The sequence below is a fragment of the Cyanidioschyzon merolae genome, chromosome 19 (genome assembly GCF_000091205.1).
Source record: "Cyanidioschyzon merolae strain 10D DNA, chromosome 19, complete genome".
Lineage (NCBI taxonomy): Eukaryota > Rhodophyta > Bangiophyceae > Cyanidiales > Cyanidiaceae > Cyanidioschyzon > Cyanidioschyzon merolae.
The window spans coordinates 1186092-1202735 of record NC_010145.1 but is presented as its reverse complement, the minus strand read 5'-3'; the positions used below and the strand labels follow the sequence as shown (position 1 = coordinate 1202735).

At 55.8% G+C, this 16644-nt stretch overlaps 3 protein-coding genes and 1 non-coding gene across 4 annotated transcripts, besides 1 other annotated feature; 1 reads left to right on the top strand and 3 right to left on the bottom strand.

Moving 5' to 3' along the window:
* Window positions 1-86: 86 nt before the first annotated feature.
* Window positions 87-869, bottom strand: CYME_CMS476C (similar to regulator for ribosome biogenesis regulatory protein RRS1 of yeast; the record flags this gene model as incomplete). The annotated part of the gene is made up of 1 exon (XM_005539000.1): window positions 87-869. The coding sequence occupies one exon, from the start codon at window positions 867-869 to the stop codon at window positions 87-89; it is 783 nt and encodes a 260-aa protein (XP_005539057.1).
* A 2455-nt stretch (window positions 870-3324) lies between these two features.
* CYME_CMS475C (tRNA isopentenyltransferase) lies at window positions 3325-4827 on the bottom strand (the record flags this gene model as incomplete). The annotated part of the gene is made up of 1 exon (XM_005538999.1): window positions 3325-4827. One exon carries the CDS (start codon window positions 4825-4827, stop codon window positions 3325-3327), a length of 1503 nt encoding a protein of 500 aa, XP_005539056.1.
* Window positions 4828-5630: 803 nt separating this feature from the next.
* Window positions 5631-7283: a sequence feature (possible transcribed region).
* On the bottom strand, window positions 7217-9003 carry CYME_CMS473T. The gene has a single exon (XR_002461682.1). It is a non-coding gene; the product is annotated as a hypothetical transcript (transcript).
* Window positions 8826-15953, top strand: CYME_CMS472C (hypothetical protein; the record flags this gene model as incomplete). Its single annotated transcript, XM_005538998.1, has 1 exon — window positions 8826-15953. The coding sequence occupies one exon, from the start codon at window positions 8826-8828 to the stop codon at window positions 15951-15953; it is 7128 nt and encodes a 2375-aa protein (XP_005539055.1).
* Between the last annotated feature and the right edge of the window lie 691 nt (window positions 15954-16644).

Sequence of the window (16644 nt, the reverse complement as noted above, 5' to 3'; positions counted from 1 at the left end):
CATATTACGCAGGCGTCGCATTGCTGGTGGCCTTCCACGAATGCGGCTCCATGAATGCAGGCTCCGATGTACACGCACGTTCTTCGCTATGAAATTCCCTGGAGTACGGCATCTGCAACCTGCAAGGCCCGCTTTCTCTCCGAAGCATACTGGGACGGAGTGTTCAGCTCCCCGGCCCGTGACTTGCCACGTTGCCGGTGATCCCGTTCACCATCGATTCGTCGGTCGTACGCTCCCATACTTGCAGTGCTCCGTTGGGCGATGCTAAGTTGATGGTCAAGGGCGTCTTTGGCGCTCTTCATACGTTCCGAGAGCTTTTGCTGTGCCTCCCTCACACGGTCTCGCTTCGCGGTCGCTTTGGTGCTCTTGACGGAGGCAGTTGGCCCGGCAGCAGCTTTCCGGCTCTCTGGTGATCCTTTCCGACGGCGGAACGGGTTCCGCCCGGGTGGTCCCTCTTCTTTATCCTCAATGATCCATTCAGTAGCTTTAGAATGGATTGATGGACGCGCTTTACCACCTCCGTGGCGCGGGCGCCAAGACTGAGACGTCTCGTCCCAGACGAAGCGCTCCCGCTTGTGACGTTGAATGCCCTTGGCCTGGGCGAAACGCTCCCACCTGGTCTGCAACTGTTCGCGTTTCGGAAGCGGTTTCTCACGTGGAAGGCGCTCAATTGGCGCTGGAAGACGCACCACCCGACCAAAACCCACCTGCTCTGTGGCAGCTGTGTCTGGTGGCAGCTGGAAGAGCTCGTCTACGAGCCGCTGCACCGCCGTAGATGCTCGCGCATCGATGTCGGACTGCTCCTCTACCGCTCGATTATCGATAACTTTTAGGTGCCCGAGGTCCACCTGGATCGATGATGCTTCCATTATCACAAGCGGTTGCCTGTCCAGTGTATAGAAGCACTAACCCGTACGAACTCGTCAAAGCAGTTGCGAACAAGCCGTTCCCGGATCGTAGCGAATGCGACGACGTCAATGACGGCGGTTGCACATCCACGGAGCGTCTCGTTCGATGCAAGGAGAAGGCGATACTTCCGTGCGAGAAAAAATAAAACGATTCCATGCACGCAACTCGAGGGGTGTAGAAACAGAATTGTGTATTTCTTCCCAGTGTGACCAATACCAGCCTTTCGCAGGTTTCTCCAACGACAGGCTCCTACAGATCTCTCTGCTCTCCGGCTTTCAACATGCTGATTTCTACTGTCCCTCCAGCTCGGTTGTCAGCAGAAAAAGCATGTTGATGGCAGCGTTCAATTCCTAATATTGCCGCTTTTGACTACTGATCGCGTATTCTATGCACAGGCGGTAGTTGTGATCCGCGCTTCGCTTGCCATGTTCATCATCTTTGCATGCAACCTCCTTGCGCGCTTCACAGCCGGGAAATTTGGCTACTGTCAGGAGTCCCACATGTCAGGCACGCCTCGTTCGCCTTCCAGAGGCGCTCTGTGGAGCGTGAACGCTTGTTTCATCGCTCTGTCCATACCCTTGATGCGTACAGAGGGCTTGGCTTGGAGGCCGCTTCCGCTCAAGCGCCCGGTGCTGTACGCCATGATCGCAAGTCTCTTGCGAGCAATTCCCCCGAAAAGTAGTCTGCCTGTTGTGCCTGCAAATGCACGACGTGCCATTCGATTGACGGCTTTTGGAACCAGACCTTGTCCATGATGGAAGAAAAGTACCGAGAGATAGGTCGAGGTCGCAGTACAAGTCGAGAAATATCGATCCGCCTTCCGGCATTTCGCGAAAAGCGGTAACGCACGCTACAACAGAAGCGATCGCTGCGTTGAGTGAGTCCCGAGTCAAAGCCCCATTTTCGTGCAAATGGGTGAAATGTGAGCATCTGGGAGCGTACCCGTTATGATGTACCATCATGGCCGCGAGTGCCGTTTCGTCGATGCTCTCTACGAAATGGGGAATTTTCTTTCGAGTAAAATCGATTTTTTGGCACGAAAGATTCGTTTCGGCTTCCGTATGCGTTCGTAAAGAAGTCGACAAGGAACGACATCGACTTGTGTTCCGTGTCAGTCCTGTAGCCCGAGTTTCCGCGCCTACGAGTTGCCTTGAATCAGAAAAATAGGAAACGTGAAGAGTACCTGACATGAACACGCTCCACGTAATTTGAGGACATACGTGGATGCCTGTACATACGAACTGGACAATGATATCGATATGCTACGATCCCTTTCACCACTACGTCGTCAATCATGCTGATGGCAGCGATGTATCGAATTACACTGGCAATGTGTCGAAAAAGCCCCTCCGAAAACACTTCATAAATTCCCAAATCTATGTATGGATCCAAACACCCATAACGCCGCAGTTTGGATGCCGAGGCTTCACATCTAGGAGAAAATCCAGAGAAAGCCCAGAGGTAGCAACAGAGCTACCACATCAGTGGTTCATTTTTCATCTGATACTGCTTACGAGGGATGCGATGCGGGCAACTGGATCGCAGGCGCTCTCCGCAGCACCAGGCACTGCATCAACGCAACAACATGGACATTGCATGGTGCAGCGTTGCGGGACACGGAGCTTTAGAATAGGCTCGTACTGGAGGGCAAAAAAGGCGAGCGAAAAGAAGCGCTCGTGGTACAGCCTTTAGGTGCGGCGCCGGGTCCACTGTATGGTGCCGGGCAGTCTCGGTCGGTATGTCAGCATTCCGATAGTCACTGTAACGTCGAAAACCTTTCGGAGCAAGGTTCTATAAAAACACGCATTTTGAGAGACGGAAACGGTCCGAAAAAGATGGACTCGCTCACAGCTGTGCGACGGTTTCACAGTGATCTATAGGCCCCAATATTGCCATGAATACGTTGTTTGGTGTACCAACGAGTACCCACTTGCAGGCAAGGTGCTTTATCCGGAAGCAAGACACTGCCTGATTAGACTCGCGGACCGCGACTACGCATGTACAGCAGGTTGCACTGGATTTCTCACACGCAATGACTGCAAAATGTAGTCCGGACCTGAACGAAGTAGTGCGTCTATGAATTTCTGGCATCTGGCGGATCCGAGTCGTCTGCAGCATGAGGCGACTAGGATACAGACAAAGCCACACGCTTCCAGACGCAAGTGAAGCACGCACTTCACAATCGGTACGGATTCTTCAACAGCAACCCCACATGCTGACCTCCATACTCTGCGTCAGCGGAGCAGATTCTCCAGACCAGAAGGCATGAAATACGCTGCAGCGAGTATTCGCTTCAGACGCCGCGCACACACGCACACCGTGGAGAATCGCGAAAGCAACCACAGCTGCTGACGTTGATGCCCTGCGTCATACATTGCAACTTCCGCACGCTTGCGACAGGCCTCAAGGCATTGCTCAAGACGTCGGCAGCGATGGTGGAGCATGCACACCAGGATCACTGGGTCTCGAAGGATCAAGCGCTCGTAGCACTTGCCATGCCCTGCTATCATCATGGAATATTTGCAAACAACTTTGGTATCGTTTCATTTGCTTCGCCTCTCGATGGCTCTCCATTCGAAGTCGCGCGTCCTCCGCATCGTCATGTGCGTCGACCGGCGAGACACGCTGCAGCTCATTCTCAATGCGATCCACGAGATCCGGCTGGTCTGCCGCTCTCCAGCGGAAAAGCGTCTCTGAGCGAAACCACTGGATCTGTCTTCGTGCGTATTGCCGTGATGCTTGCATGAACTTGGCAAGAAAGGCACGCAAACCAGCCGGGGTCCGTTCACCGTGCTGCAAGTACTCAATAGCTTGGCGATACCCAATGGCACGAAAGGCACTCAACGCTTTGGATGTTTCCGCATCGAGGCCCGCTTCCGGCCCCGTACCTGTTTCAATAGCCGCCCATGGGCCCCGGAGCAGACCTGCAGTCTCCAGGAGCAGGCCTCGCCACACCATATCCTCACAGCGAGCATCTATGCGTCGGTTCAGCTCCACTCGGGGAAGGCTCAGGAAATAACAACGAAAGTCCACATCCAGGTCAGGGGCTTTCGTTGTTATTGTTGCAGGGGGTGCGGTGTCGGTCCATGCCGACGACGATGACGGCCCTGCAGCCATGTGCGTTGCGGATAGTGGCGCAGCAGTTGCGCGACGGGAACAAGGCGCTCCGCCTCTGAGCGGTAGGCCACCAATACCTATTCCACCGGTGCTTTTTACGACTTCGAGTGCCCGTCGCAGTCGATACCAGTCGTTACGATGTAGCATTGCTGCTCGTTCGGGGTCGTGCGCTGCCAGCCGCGCTAGGCAGCGGTCCCAGTCCCATTCGTCGAGGGCGAGTTCAGCGAGAACAGCGCGCGTGATCTCCGGTGTCGGTGCTGTTGTTGCGGGTTTACCCAAGACATACCATCGGAGGTACATCATGGTGCCACCAACAACGATGGGAACACGTTGGCGACCCAGGATAGCGGTCGTCGCCGCTCGAGCGAGCTCGTAGAAACTGCCAGCAGAGAAGGCGTCTCTCGACGGCTCCAGTATGTCCACCAAATGATAGGGAATGAGCGATCTTTCTAACGCGCTTGGCTTGTTTGCGCCAATGTCGAGCCCTCGATAAACCTGTACCGAGTCGGCAGAGATGATCTCACCATTCAGTCGAGCTGCGAGTTCGTGGGCCAACTGCGATTTTCCTACTGCAGTGGGACCTGCAATAACAACCACCATAGGACGCCGCTGGGCTGGTCCTTCTCCGCGCACTGTACGCATGGTGACTCGGAAACGCCCACCGCAGTTACAGAAGCAACACTTTTGAAGCCGCTTTTGTTTCGATCCCAGAGTTCCGAAGACGGTAGGGTGAAACGGGCGTCGATTTGCTAAGCCTTGGCTCAATGCGGACAGGGAAACGTACGCATGTCGTGTTCCCATAGAGGTTCGTCGCCACCCAGAGTAAACAGACCGGTGAGCACGCCGTACGCACAGCGCCTCCGAGTTATGAACGAAGCTGCCAAAGGTCCGCCAACCGCTCACACCGCTGTGAAGGTATAGCAAGCACGAACAGGGTGGTTCTGGTGTAAGGACACACACGAAATGCCCAAGTGCGTTAACAGACTATCACGTCGTCCATGGAATCAATACCCGCGTCCCGTCGCTGCAGAACGTGCAACGCTACGACTCTGAGCAGCGTTGCTGGGCAAGTACCTGGCATGATCGTCAGCGCAGCGAGCGCTTGACCTCCTGTATCAACACGTTATTGTTGACGTGAATTGTTTTTCACGCAAATGTCCAAGAAAAGAAGTTGATTCTGTAGATTAGAAGAACGTCGTGGATACACTTGATGTATTGACTGATAGCTGGCGACAAAAGGCTTTACAGCTAAAAGTGAGTCATTCTACCGACAGCAGGTGCACGAACGCACCTTCTCATCGACCTTATGCTGGACGCCTTGCACCCATAACAGTACATATCATATGGTATGGAAACGACGTTATCCTCAGCAATCCATTGCACCCCATACGTTGTCCATGATATACTACCGGCGAATCCACAGGCTGTGACGTTTCTTCACATTTGATACAACCAGCGATGAAGATACTCGGATGGGCACAGATAGAAAAAGCGCGCTTTTACGACAGACCGCCTTACGATCCTAATCACTCCATTGATTTTTCGTATTGAAATGGGAACGCTTATTCCAGGAGAACCGAGTGTTCGTCTCACTCCATGAAAATTCATTCGGGAGAAATGGTAGGCTTGTTTATGGACCCTTAAAGAGAAGAAAAATCATCTGATCGCAAAGAAGAGATGATTGAGCATTCCAAGGATATCAGGCCCATCAACGATGCTTTTGTCTAGTCACCCACGAGTCGTCAAACGCTTGGGATCGATGAGCACCTCACGCTTCTTCGAAGCATTTCGGGGTTTTCATTTCCTACATTCTTCGGTTCCGCCCTGAGAAAATGTCGCTTTTCAGCACCCAAAGGCGGTCAAGGTATGCGCAGCTGGCACTGGTGTCGAGCAGCTCTTCGCGGCAGCCTATTCTCTTGGCTTCAATCCTGTCCAAGGCGTCTCCTACGACGTTGTAAAACGCCGCTTCTAAGCTCACGGATCAGTAGACGAGTCCTTCGCATCTGTGAAACCCAAGATTTTCGACGCGGCGCTCAGCACCTAGACCAGCCCTAAACTGCTCTTTCGCCTCTCGGTTCATGAACGAGAGGGTGCCGAAGAGGCACTTGCGGGAGAGGAGTTTTGTACATAGAGAAGGCAATTTTTGGTTCCATCATCCATCCGGTAAGTCTGAGTCCGCGGTAAACAACGGATACAGAGGACAGCGACCATAGCTATTCCGTTCCGCTGAGAATTTGAACAGCAGAGGATACCGTAGAACAACCAAGCGACTAAACTTCCCGAAAAGAGGACGGCGAGGGACAGGAAGCAGGAACCGTCGAAGCGTTCATATCAACCTGAAACTGTTGTACAGGTTTCTGTATGAGAAACATAGTAACGCGCAGAATCTCGCAACATGTGGGATGCAGGACGCAACGAAAGCTCGCGTCGCATCGTCGCCCAGCATAGCTTGCTTACCCCGCCTTTGCTTGGACGCACGTCGTCAAGCAACGCTTTGAAGGAGCTGTGAACGCAGGGCTACCAGCTGTCCAGTCGCTTCTGAAATGCTTCGATGAAACCCTCGTATGACCTCGCCACTGATGCTCGATGCAGAACAAGCAATATGATCTGATTTTCCCAGGGATCGTAATCATCGAGAGCTGGGCAGGATCGTAGGCAGCAGGCATACCAACAAGCGGAATAGCGGCGTCAGGACCTATCTTGACGTCCTGAGTACCAGGTCCGGCAGAGGAAGATGCTTTCTACGGTTCTTCCAGTGAGGATATGAACATCCGAGTGGCTCTTGCGGACGATACACATGGCTGGCCTACACGAGACAGTGCTCAAGTAGCTACGAGCTGCAGTTTTCAGAACACGAGAAGCATGCCTCTGCCGAGTTTTTCATTGCATGGGGAAAGGAAATGACCTCCGAGTCTTGTCGTGTCATTGTAGCCTACGATGCTGGACTTGCTGGAGCGCGCAGAGGTCGCACTCTTGCTGCTTCGACGAAAGCATGCGATGAGTGCAGAATTCGATGTTGTACGATTCCCATGCATACGTTCAGGACGACAGACACACACCACAAGCATCGACGTACCATGGGACCTCTATACAAGGAAAGCATGAAACTGAAACAGATGCACGAAATCGTGTACGGAATGCTGACCGAACGTCCGAGGGCAAGGCCGTCGTCAACCGAGACGCTTGCTTTGGTGTGATTCCAACGGCAACGAGGCGTCATAGCACTTTACGCGTCGCAACTCCAAGGCCTCGATCACCATCCGGAAAGTTATCATGCTCCCATACAGTCCATCGGCCTTTTTTTGAGCGACCTATCGAGATCATCGTTGAATACTCAGTGTGGGCATTTTGCTGAAACACTGAGTAGATCCGATGAAAGAAGATCAGGGGCTAAGAGCCAAGCGGCGGCATCTTCGCTTCGAGACTGGCACTGGAAAAGTATGGAGCTGCAGATCGTACGCGAGGCCTCAGCGATGTATCTAGACAAAGAAAGCGATCTTCTTGGGCAATATATGCGACAGCATGGTGCTCCAATTTTCGTCACCACTGAGTCTACCTACCAGACGAACAGTCCTGGATGCTTGCTGTTCGCCGAGACCCAGCGTTGTCAGCTTCCCAGCAGCACATCAGCTCGTCTTGAAAGCGATCCATTGCAGTGCCCGCGTCTTTCAACCGCGCTCAAAGTCTCTGCTAACATGTCCGTCTGAAATACCAAGGACTGACCATTCGGACGCCCTCCCTATATTTTTGGTATCTTGGTACGATCAACGAAACCTGCGGTTTTGGACCTTTTCTTGAGCCGCTTCCGTACCCCGTCGCTTTCCTGCGGACCTGCGTACACCGGACACTCCTGCCACTCCAGCTCCGTTGCCAGCAGGCGATGGACATCGTTGGCAGCGTTTGAAGTGCCGGTCCCGCAGTTTCCAGCTCTCATCGACCCATATCAGGCACAGGTACAAGTCGCGATCCACGCTTCGTTCGCCATGCCCATCTTCTCTGCATACAGACCCGGTGCGCTCTTTCAAGCGGTCACTCTTGTTTGCGGTCTGGTGTGCACGTATGACCTCTAGACCTTTGCCAATAACGTACACTCTATGGACCGTGAGGGCTTGCTTCGCCGCTCGCTCCATGCCCCTAACCGCGACAGGCGGCTTCCACAGATGCTCTTCTCCGTTTCCGTGCCCGTTGTCATACCGAACCACCACGGGCTTCTTCTGGGCGATCTCCTCGGTGCGTACGCTGTTCGATGCTGGTGCAAGCGCACGTTGCGCCACTCGGTACGCAGCAAGTCGAACTCGATATTGCCCTTGGTGAAGCAATGACCGAACGGAAAATCCAGCCTACAGAACAAGTAGAGAAACGTCGATCCGTCCGCACTCCCTGCGCGTCGTGCAAGGCGACCACAACAAGTCCATTGGAAACGACCGCCTCGATGCCTGGAGTCCGAGTCCAAGACCCCTGGCCGTGAACACACTAGAGTCGGGAGCCTCAGGCAGCAAGCGTCGTGACCCTCATCCGGCTGCTGTCGAGTTCCATTGTGTCGGCTGGCATATCCGGACGAGGATTCGTGTTTCGAACAGAATCGAGTATGTGGCATGACAGGGTCAGTAAACTTTAGGCACCAGCTTGTGAAAGCCGCTTACAAAAGTGGCGAAGCCGCCTACGATTCTCCGTCCAGCCAGCGGTTTGGATAGCTTCCCCGATGCCCACGCTTATGTTTGGTGATTGAAGATCCAGCAGGTGAGGCGTACCAGGTTCGAGGATATTATGGAGAGCGAAGCGAGAACAGTGGCGTTTCCATGTATGGAATCGATAACAAGCTCGGGTATTTTGCGAACTGTTGCTCGAGGTCGTCGCAAATCATCGTGATGATGCGAACCGTTCATGTCCCAGCGGCGGCAAGTCGAAACAGCCAAACTGAAAACACGCCCGAGAATCCAAGTCCAATCTATGAGTCCGCAAACCTTCCTATGCTGCTCATTGAATATCAAGTCTTTACAGGTACCAAAATCCCGGGGAAGAAAGACGGCATGAACGAATCGAGCGCGCTCTTCAGGGTTCCGTTTTCATCTGAACCGAGTCCACGGAAGAACGAAAAAAAGCGAAACGTTGATAGCTCGTGCGCACCATTAAAAAAACCGACGCCGTGTTGTTCCCGCGCACTCTTCACTGGACTTGACAAGGCTCAGGGTGTGAAGATGCTGGGGTTTGCGCCAGCATCTGCTATTGAATCAACTGAGAAAGCAACCAGCAAAGTAACACGTGATCAACCTGCGTCCAAACTCCCGCTAGAGCCGGAACTACGAGGGCTATACTCGCAAGCTGCCGAGGCTTTCGCAGACGGACGTTTCAGCGAGGCAGCGAGCGGTTTTGAACGAGTCTTGCGACTGCTCGCTGAGCAACAAAAGTTGGAGTCGGCAAGTTCCCGACCGCAGCGGGGAGATGCCCCGTGGATCAAGCGGCTAGGTTACCTGAGCGCCTGGAGCCTGGGACAAGTATACGAACGGATCGGTGAACCCGCAGCAGCCTTCGAAGCGTACGCGAAGGCAACGCACTACCAACCGAAAACCGTGCTGTTGTGGCTGAAGGCCGCAGCTACTGCTGAAGCTGCAGGGTATCGAGGCGCGTGTTGTTTCGCCCTGCGCCAGACGCGTGCACTGCTGCGTCAGAGCGAGAAGGCGCTGCCAGCCTGGAATATTCTTTTTAGACAGCTGCACCGACGACTAGTTACTTGTCTAGCGCATGCGAGCAGTGCGGCGTGGCGACGAAAACGCCGGCATGAAACGCTGGAAAGCGAGGCAGCAGGAACGAGGCGTCGACAATCACAGGGCGAGAAGGCAACTGAATCGTCGCAGTCGTCGGTGTTGTCTATCATACCAATGGATGACGACGGAGCACTGGTTTTCGATGTAGTCGATCAAGTGGATCAATTGGTACACAAGCGTCTTGCAATGGATACAGCAGAGCCGCTGCTCACCGCCAATGTGTTCATACGGGATGAACGCGAAACCGCAGCATCTTTTTCTGCCAAAGGCGCGCACGGGCACGTAACGGATGCTCGACGCTCCCCGCTCTCTAGTGTAGGAGCTGCAGCGCTTCCGTCTAGTGGTGTTGGTGATGATGCTGCATCCTTTGAACAGGTGGCGGGAAGAGTGGCTACTGTGATGCGGACAACGACGGAATCTTCTTCGTTCGTGCAGGAAGGCGTGTCAGAACGGGTGGATAGCGGCATGCTTCGTGCAGGTGCATGCGTTCCGGCCGAGGCGCAAGAGTCGGCGCCTGGATTAACGTCAAAGAAAGCGATAGTGACCAAGTTACCGAACAAGCTCCGTGCATCTGGTGCTAGCGAATCACCCAGGGAAGGCTCAGAAGCGGCAGAGCGGCAGCCAGTGGAACACAAGCATTCGAAACGAACGGCATGCGAATCGACTCGTGGTACAACCAGTGACCCTGTGACGTCATTGACGGCCTCGACACGCGGTCGAGCTGCTAGTGCAACGGCTGCAGTCACGGTGAACGAAGCAATGCAGCAGCAGCAGCAGCAGCAACGGGGAATATGCTCCACGTGTCAAGGAGGCGGCGTAGAGAGCGACCCTCAGGTGGTGGCGGTGGCGACGGTGCCTCCGGCGCGAAGCTCCCGTTCGGGGGAAACTTGTTCAGAGCCAAACCGCGCTGGTGTTTCCACTGCGGAAAGCGAGTCACCTGCCCGTAGAACGCGTCGGTCTCTTCGGTACGAGACAGAGGCTTCGCTTAGAAGTTCTTCAGTCCCACGTTCCATGATTATTGCAGGAATATCAGCTGGTGAGATTCCCGGAGGCGCAGGTGCCAACGGAGCGGCACCAGCATCGCGTTTGCTGCCATCCAACGACCAAGATGCGGCTTCTGCAACTGCAACACCAGAGGCAGCAGCAGTTCTAGAACAGCTGCGTTGCCAGCTGCACGACGCCTTGCGTGACTACGATGCTACCGAGCAGCAGAATCCGGCTTCATCATCACAGGCAGCACAAGTGATCGAGTCTGTTCAAGAGACGCCCACAGCTCGGGTAGCTAACGCAACAATCATCGACGCTGTGCGCTCCGTGGGAGCGCCTTTTCAGTTCCACGAGTCGCTTCTGCCGCTTACAACGCTCGTGAACCGAATACTAGGCGAAGCACTTGATCGAATGATGACGATTCCAGTGCGAATGCGTACGACGCTAGCGCGAAAGCTCTGTCGCCTTTATCATTTATGGATCAGTTGGCATCCGAACGGTACCGGGTCGTTCGTGCTAGGCACGCCAGCGTCTAGCGCGATACCACAAGAGGAACGCGCTCACTGGTGGCTGGTATGGATGTGGCGTAGCCTAGCGCTCCTGGAGGTTGCGTTCTGGGCGGGAGACTGGTCACTGGTGGACGACGTCCTCACAAGGACGCGAGCCTGCTTTGATGGTTATATGCGGGAGGGCCTGTTGCCTTCAAGCACGATCCGTATGCTGTTGCTCATTCGGTACATGTACCTGCACGCCCTGAACTTGCTGCGGCAAAAGCATTGGAACGCTGCGATGGATGCGCTCAAGAGAGCGCTCGCGCTCTGGGAAGATGTTCAGCGCCTGCAACGTGATCATACGACCGTTTCTGAAGCGCATTTCGTGGACAGTGCAGGGAAACGTTGTACATCAGGGCGCCTTCAGCGGGTATCGGTGTCGCCACAGGAGCCGCCAACCAGTCAGCAGTCAGCCTGTGCTGAGAGAGAGGCTTTGCAAGCATCCAGCGGATACAATGAATGCACGATCGCAGCAAGCATGGAAGCAGAATACCAGACTGAACCCAGCAAAGCGAATGAGAGCACAGCTGCGGGGGTATCGGTGTCGCAGATATCCGTTCCGCGGCACGCCGCAGGCCAGTTCGTAGCGGATGAAGTGCATCCCAAAGACACTGCAGATGACACTGCACACGCGCTGCAAAATGACGCAGCAACGGAGCGTTTCGGGCGAGCATCGGGGAAATATCCGGCAAGGACGGAAACAGCCATTCAGGGGTCTGTTTCGCTGGGGTGCAGGAACACGGTTGCACCTGTCACAGGGACGACAGCCACACACGCACTTGTTTTCGAGGATACCTCGCCGCTCTGCGAGGATATGTCTGTAACGGAGAGCGATGCTCCAGTCGAGAGGCTGCTGCGCGCCTGGCGCTTGCGCCGGCGAGCGTCAGCATCCACTGCACTGCTGGAGTTGCCAGAGGCATCGGGGAACGCTTCCCAGCTGGCATCCGCTGAGGCGTGTCGAGCACAGGAGCGCTGCCGTAGCGTTTCCGCATCGACTGCAGCGGAGAACGGACCGGAGGCAACGAGTGCATGCCAGGTGCTATGCAGCTGGATGGCGGGCTTGCATCCGGATCAGCTCCTCGAGCACGCCGCTCTCCCCGAAGAAACATCGCTGCACCTAGGCAAGATAGACCTGCTTCGATGCCTCCAGTATGCGGCCTTCGAACAACTCTGGAAGAGTTTAGGCGCCTCCGAGGATACGTTTCAGACCGAGATGCTGGACTCGGAAGCGATGCTCATGCGTCTCTTGTCGTTTTTGGATCTTCCAATCGAGACTGTTCAGGTCAGATTGCGGCAGCTGTTGTCGCGCTATGCCGGCGGTGCTGCAGTCGTTGCCGCGCAGGAGCTGCAGCGCGTAACGTTGCGAGTCACGGCGGCAACCGCTTCAGCGTCTGCAGCTCCGACTGCACGCTCTCCGGACTCGTCTCCGCGATTGGAAGCGCAAGCCCAGCGCAGTAGGGAGCCGTCGCTTTCACGCTGGCGAAAGCTAGCCGCTCTAGCGCAGAGCTTGCGTCGGGAACTTGACGCCCTGGGGAAAGCGACACTCGTGGTGCCAGCTCAGCTGCGCCACAAACTCTATCAGATGCTCGGCGTGTCGTTGCCGCGAATCCTAGACTTGCTCTGGGATGTAGCCCCGTCCGAGTCGATCATTGAGCAAAACCTGCATGATCAGCTCCTGGTCGAATGGGCGGCAGTGTTTGGTCTCTTTGTTGTTGGGCGAGAGCGTTTCATCCGAACGCACGCTTTCTCAGACTCGGATGAAGCTGTTCGCTGCTCCGCCGGTGCGTTTCTGCATCAGCTTCTGCACGGCTTGGCGCTGCGGCTACAGCGTGGGACGGCCTTGTCCATGGAACGAAGAGCCTCCGAACGAATGCGGCAGGCTTGTAGCCTCCTTTACCAGCTCTATGCGGGAATGCTGTGGGAGCGGCTCTCTGCAGAGCAAGGAGCGCGTTGGTTTCTTGGATGTTCGCTGTGTAGTCCGGAATGGGATCCTTCTTGGTTTTCGCGTCTCGACTGGGAGCGCATTCAATGCCTGCATGTGCTTTATGGCCTAGACTGCTCAGCGATCGGACTGAAATCTGGTCCACCAGTGGCAGCGAGTTGCAGTGCATGGACCTTGGCTAGAGCGCTGCGTCCAGAGCAGATGGTGCTTCCACCGGAGGCGCTCTGTCCGGCGCTGACCCTCGGTCAGTCCGAACTTGACGACGTGCTCGCGAGTCGCTCACGACCCCGTATTCGCACGCTATGGCAATGGACTGGGAAATTGATCCAAGCAGCAAGCGGTATCGAGCAGCGCTATCTGTTGCCCTGTTATCGGGATCTGCTTCTGTATCATTTCCGGCTGCAGATGGAGTACCTGGACCTGGAGTACAAGAGAGTGGCTGAACCAGAGCGACGGGCTCGACTGCTACCAACCGAGCTGCTAGACGCGCTTCAGACACTCATTGAGTTGCTGCTTCCTTTCTTCATTGGATCGGCAGCTTTGAAGCAGGATGCTCCGCAGCAAGAACGATGTGTTGGCCGGAAGCGCCTACAGGGGCTGTTGTCCCCTGAGGCCGACAACCCAGCCCCACGAATTAGCCCGTATTTTCGGGCGACACGGCACGAGTCGCCCGGTGCAGCCAAGTCGTCAACGGAAACAGCATCGGAGACAGCCGCAGCCCCGACGCCAGCTACAGAAATGGGCACAGCGGCTTCTGCTCCCGCGGCAGCAACGCAAAGGAAAGCAACCGGCTCGGGCAATGCATCCGAAGCAGGAGTAGCAGCGGTCGAGGCTGTCGATCCGGAAGCTGTTTCACGAGATACCTCTGCCTCTGCGATAGATGCTCCGTCTTCTGAGGCTGCTACCGCGGCTGTTGGCATCGTTGCTGATCATCCCGGCAAAGGTACGATTGAGCGTACCGAGCAGCAGCTCGCATGCAACTCGGAAGTATCAAACCTCGAGGACAGACGCGCACTCTGTCCGCGACTCGATGATTCCGAGTTAACACTGGCACTGGCGACCTGTATGCGTCATGCTGCACAGTTTTCACTGGAAACAGCGGAACTTATTGGCAACGCGAACCGCTTTCGTCTTCACAGGTACGTGGAGTGGCTGCTCACAGCACATCGGTTCGCTGTGGGCGTTCAGACGATCGCGTCTGGTGGCAACAAACACGCCCCGGATGCAGTAATCATAATGACGAGCCACAGCGGTACCGCTGGACACGCGTCGGCTCCTGAAGCAGCCGCTTCCGTTTCATGCAGACACGCCACGGGCGCAAAACGTACACCAAACGCTCACGCTGTCCATACTGCTGCTCACTGGGAGGCACTCTACTGTGCCTATCTCTTACTTCCGATACATATCCCGGCTGCTGCTTGGGATACACTTGCGCCGGATACAAAGCGCGCAGTTGAATCCGCGCGTGCTTCCATGCCCAACCTGCTGTGCACATTGCGGGAACAAGCGCACGGGAAAGACGATACCCCGGATGCGGAAGACGCACCAGCAGCGGAGTCAGAAGTAGCGCTTCTGCTCGATTACTGGCAATGGTTACGGGAGGTTGGCGAAGCCGCGCCCCCCGTGTCGTACGCAAGCAGTGTCGAGCGTATCGCCGAACGACTTGCGCGCTATGAACACGCTTTGCCGCGACTTTCTCAGCAACTGCACGGCCAGGCCCAGTTGCAGTACTCACCGTGGCTCGAGTACCGACTCGCAGTGCTGGCGAATGCGCTCTACCAAGCGCTCGGTTGGATCCCGAGTTCGAAGAGCGCACATCCTGGAACGACGACGACGCGGTCGACGAGGTCGAATGGATCGAACGATGAGCTTGGGTCTGTGCTGACGCAACTTGCTGAGCTGCCGTCGTATCGCAGTGCCTACCTGTACGCCTTGGGCGTCTTTTGTGGTTATCAGGACGCTGCGCGAGCGATCACTGCCCTGGAGCCGTTGTTTCGTGTGGATGCGTCGAGCGCTTCGCGGCACGGCTATTTTTGGTTGATGTGGAACCACCGGTATCTGGTAGCACCGGAGCAGTTGCCGCATGCACCGTTGCTCTACGATAACCACTGCTTTGCGTACTGGCAGTTTCGATGTTTTGCGCTCTATGTGCGGTTACTCGAATGCACCCTCCGTTACGATACCATGCTGGCGCTGGAACGCACTTTGTCGCGGCGGATGCAACGTCACAATGCGTTGGATGCGGAATGTCTGACCCTGATTGTAGAGCGGAACCTTTTCGCTTTTGCGAACGGCTTTGCTGGTGTCGCATGCCCCGCAGCTGCTGCACAGGAACTGATCCAGCCGGTTACCGCAACGCAACTCGTTCGGCCGGTGGATTTGCAACTCGTCTGGGAGCTCTACACGGACGCTGTGCTCGTGAATGATCTCCTCCAGGATGCAGGTTCGATGCTTGATTCGCCGGACGTTGCTTGGACAGGCTCTGCGGCGTTGGTAGACGCCTGTCCGTGGCCCCTGACTGGCCACAACTTGCCACAAGTCGGAGAGAGCTGCGGTGAAGCCGTTCTTGATCTGGCCGAACGTCTCCTGATCATCGCTGCGGAGGCTGAGGGTGCAACGAACGAGCACGCGCTGCAAGTGCTCCAGCGTCGGTGTCGTCACTGGTTTGGGCGTTCCGTCTAAAGCTATCGGTCAGCGATAGGCACTGGACGGCAGCTTTACGCGTTCGCGAACCTCGGTCGGTGCCCAGCGGGAACGCGGCCTCCGCAGCAGAACATGATGACGTCGCGCGAGCAGCCGCTGTGCTGTAGGTGCGGCACCCTGGTCGCCCCGGAGACTCAGTATGACCAACATTTTCAGATTCGTATATGGACGCAGGGACTGGTGTCCGGCGATGGAGAGCGATCGCTCCCGCTCTGATGGGTCACCCTCATGTGGCATCGTTTCAGGAGCTGGCGATGCATCCGACCTGATGCCACAGCGCTGAGCAGCATCCACCGGGGCATGTCGTCGAGCAACTGGGGTCGCTTCCAAGCAGCCCAGAACACGTGTGCAAAAGCGACGCGGAAAGCTCAAGTCTCGTATAGCGTATCATTCGGTCGAGTGCTGCGTTGGAGCGGCGATTCTGGAGCCTGCCCCCTCGGGGGAGTCGGCCGAGGCCCTGCACAAGCGCTCGACCTGAGTGCCGGGTTCAAATGCGGCACATTTTTGCGCATCGGCGAATGTTGCAGTGCTACTTGGATGGCTTGGCTGCAGTAGGCTCCGCTCTGGGGGCCTCGTTAGGGTCACGCGGGCGTCGAATCCAGTGTGTGCACCTGGTTTGCGAGTGCCGGGCAGCCACGGCCGGCATACGTACCGTCCAAACTGCTGACGC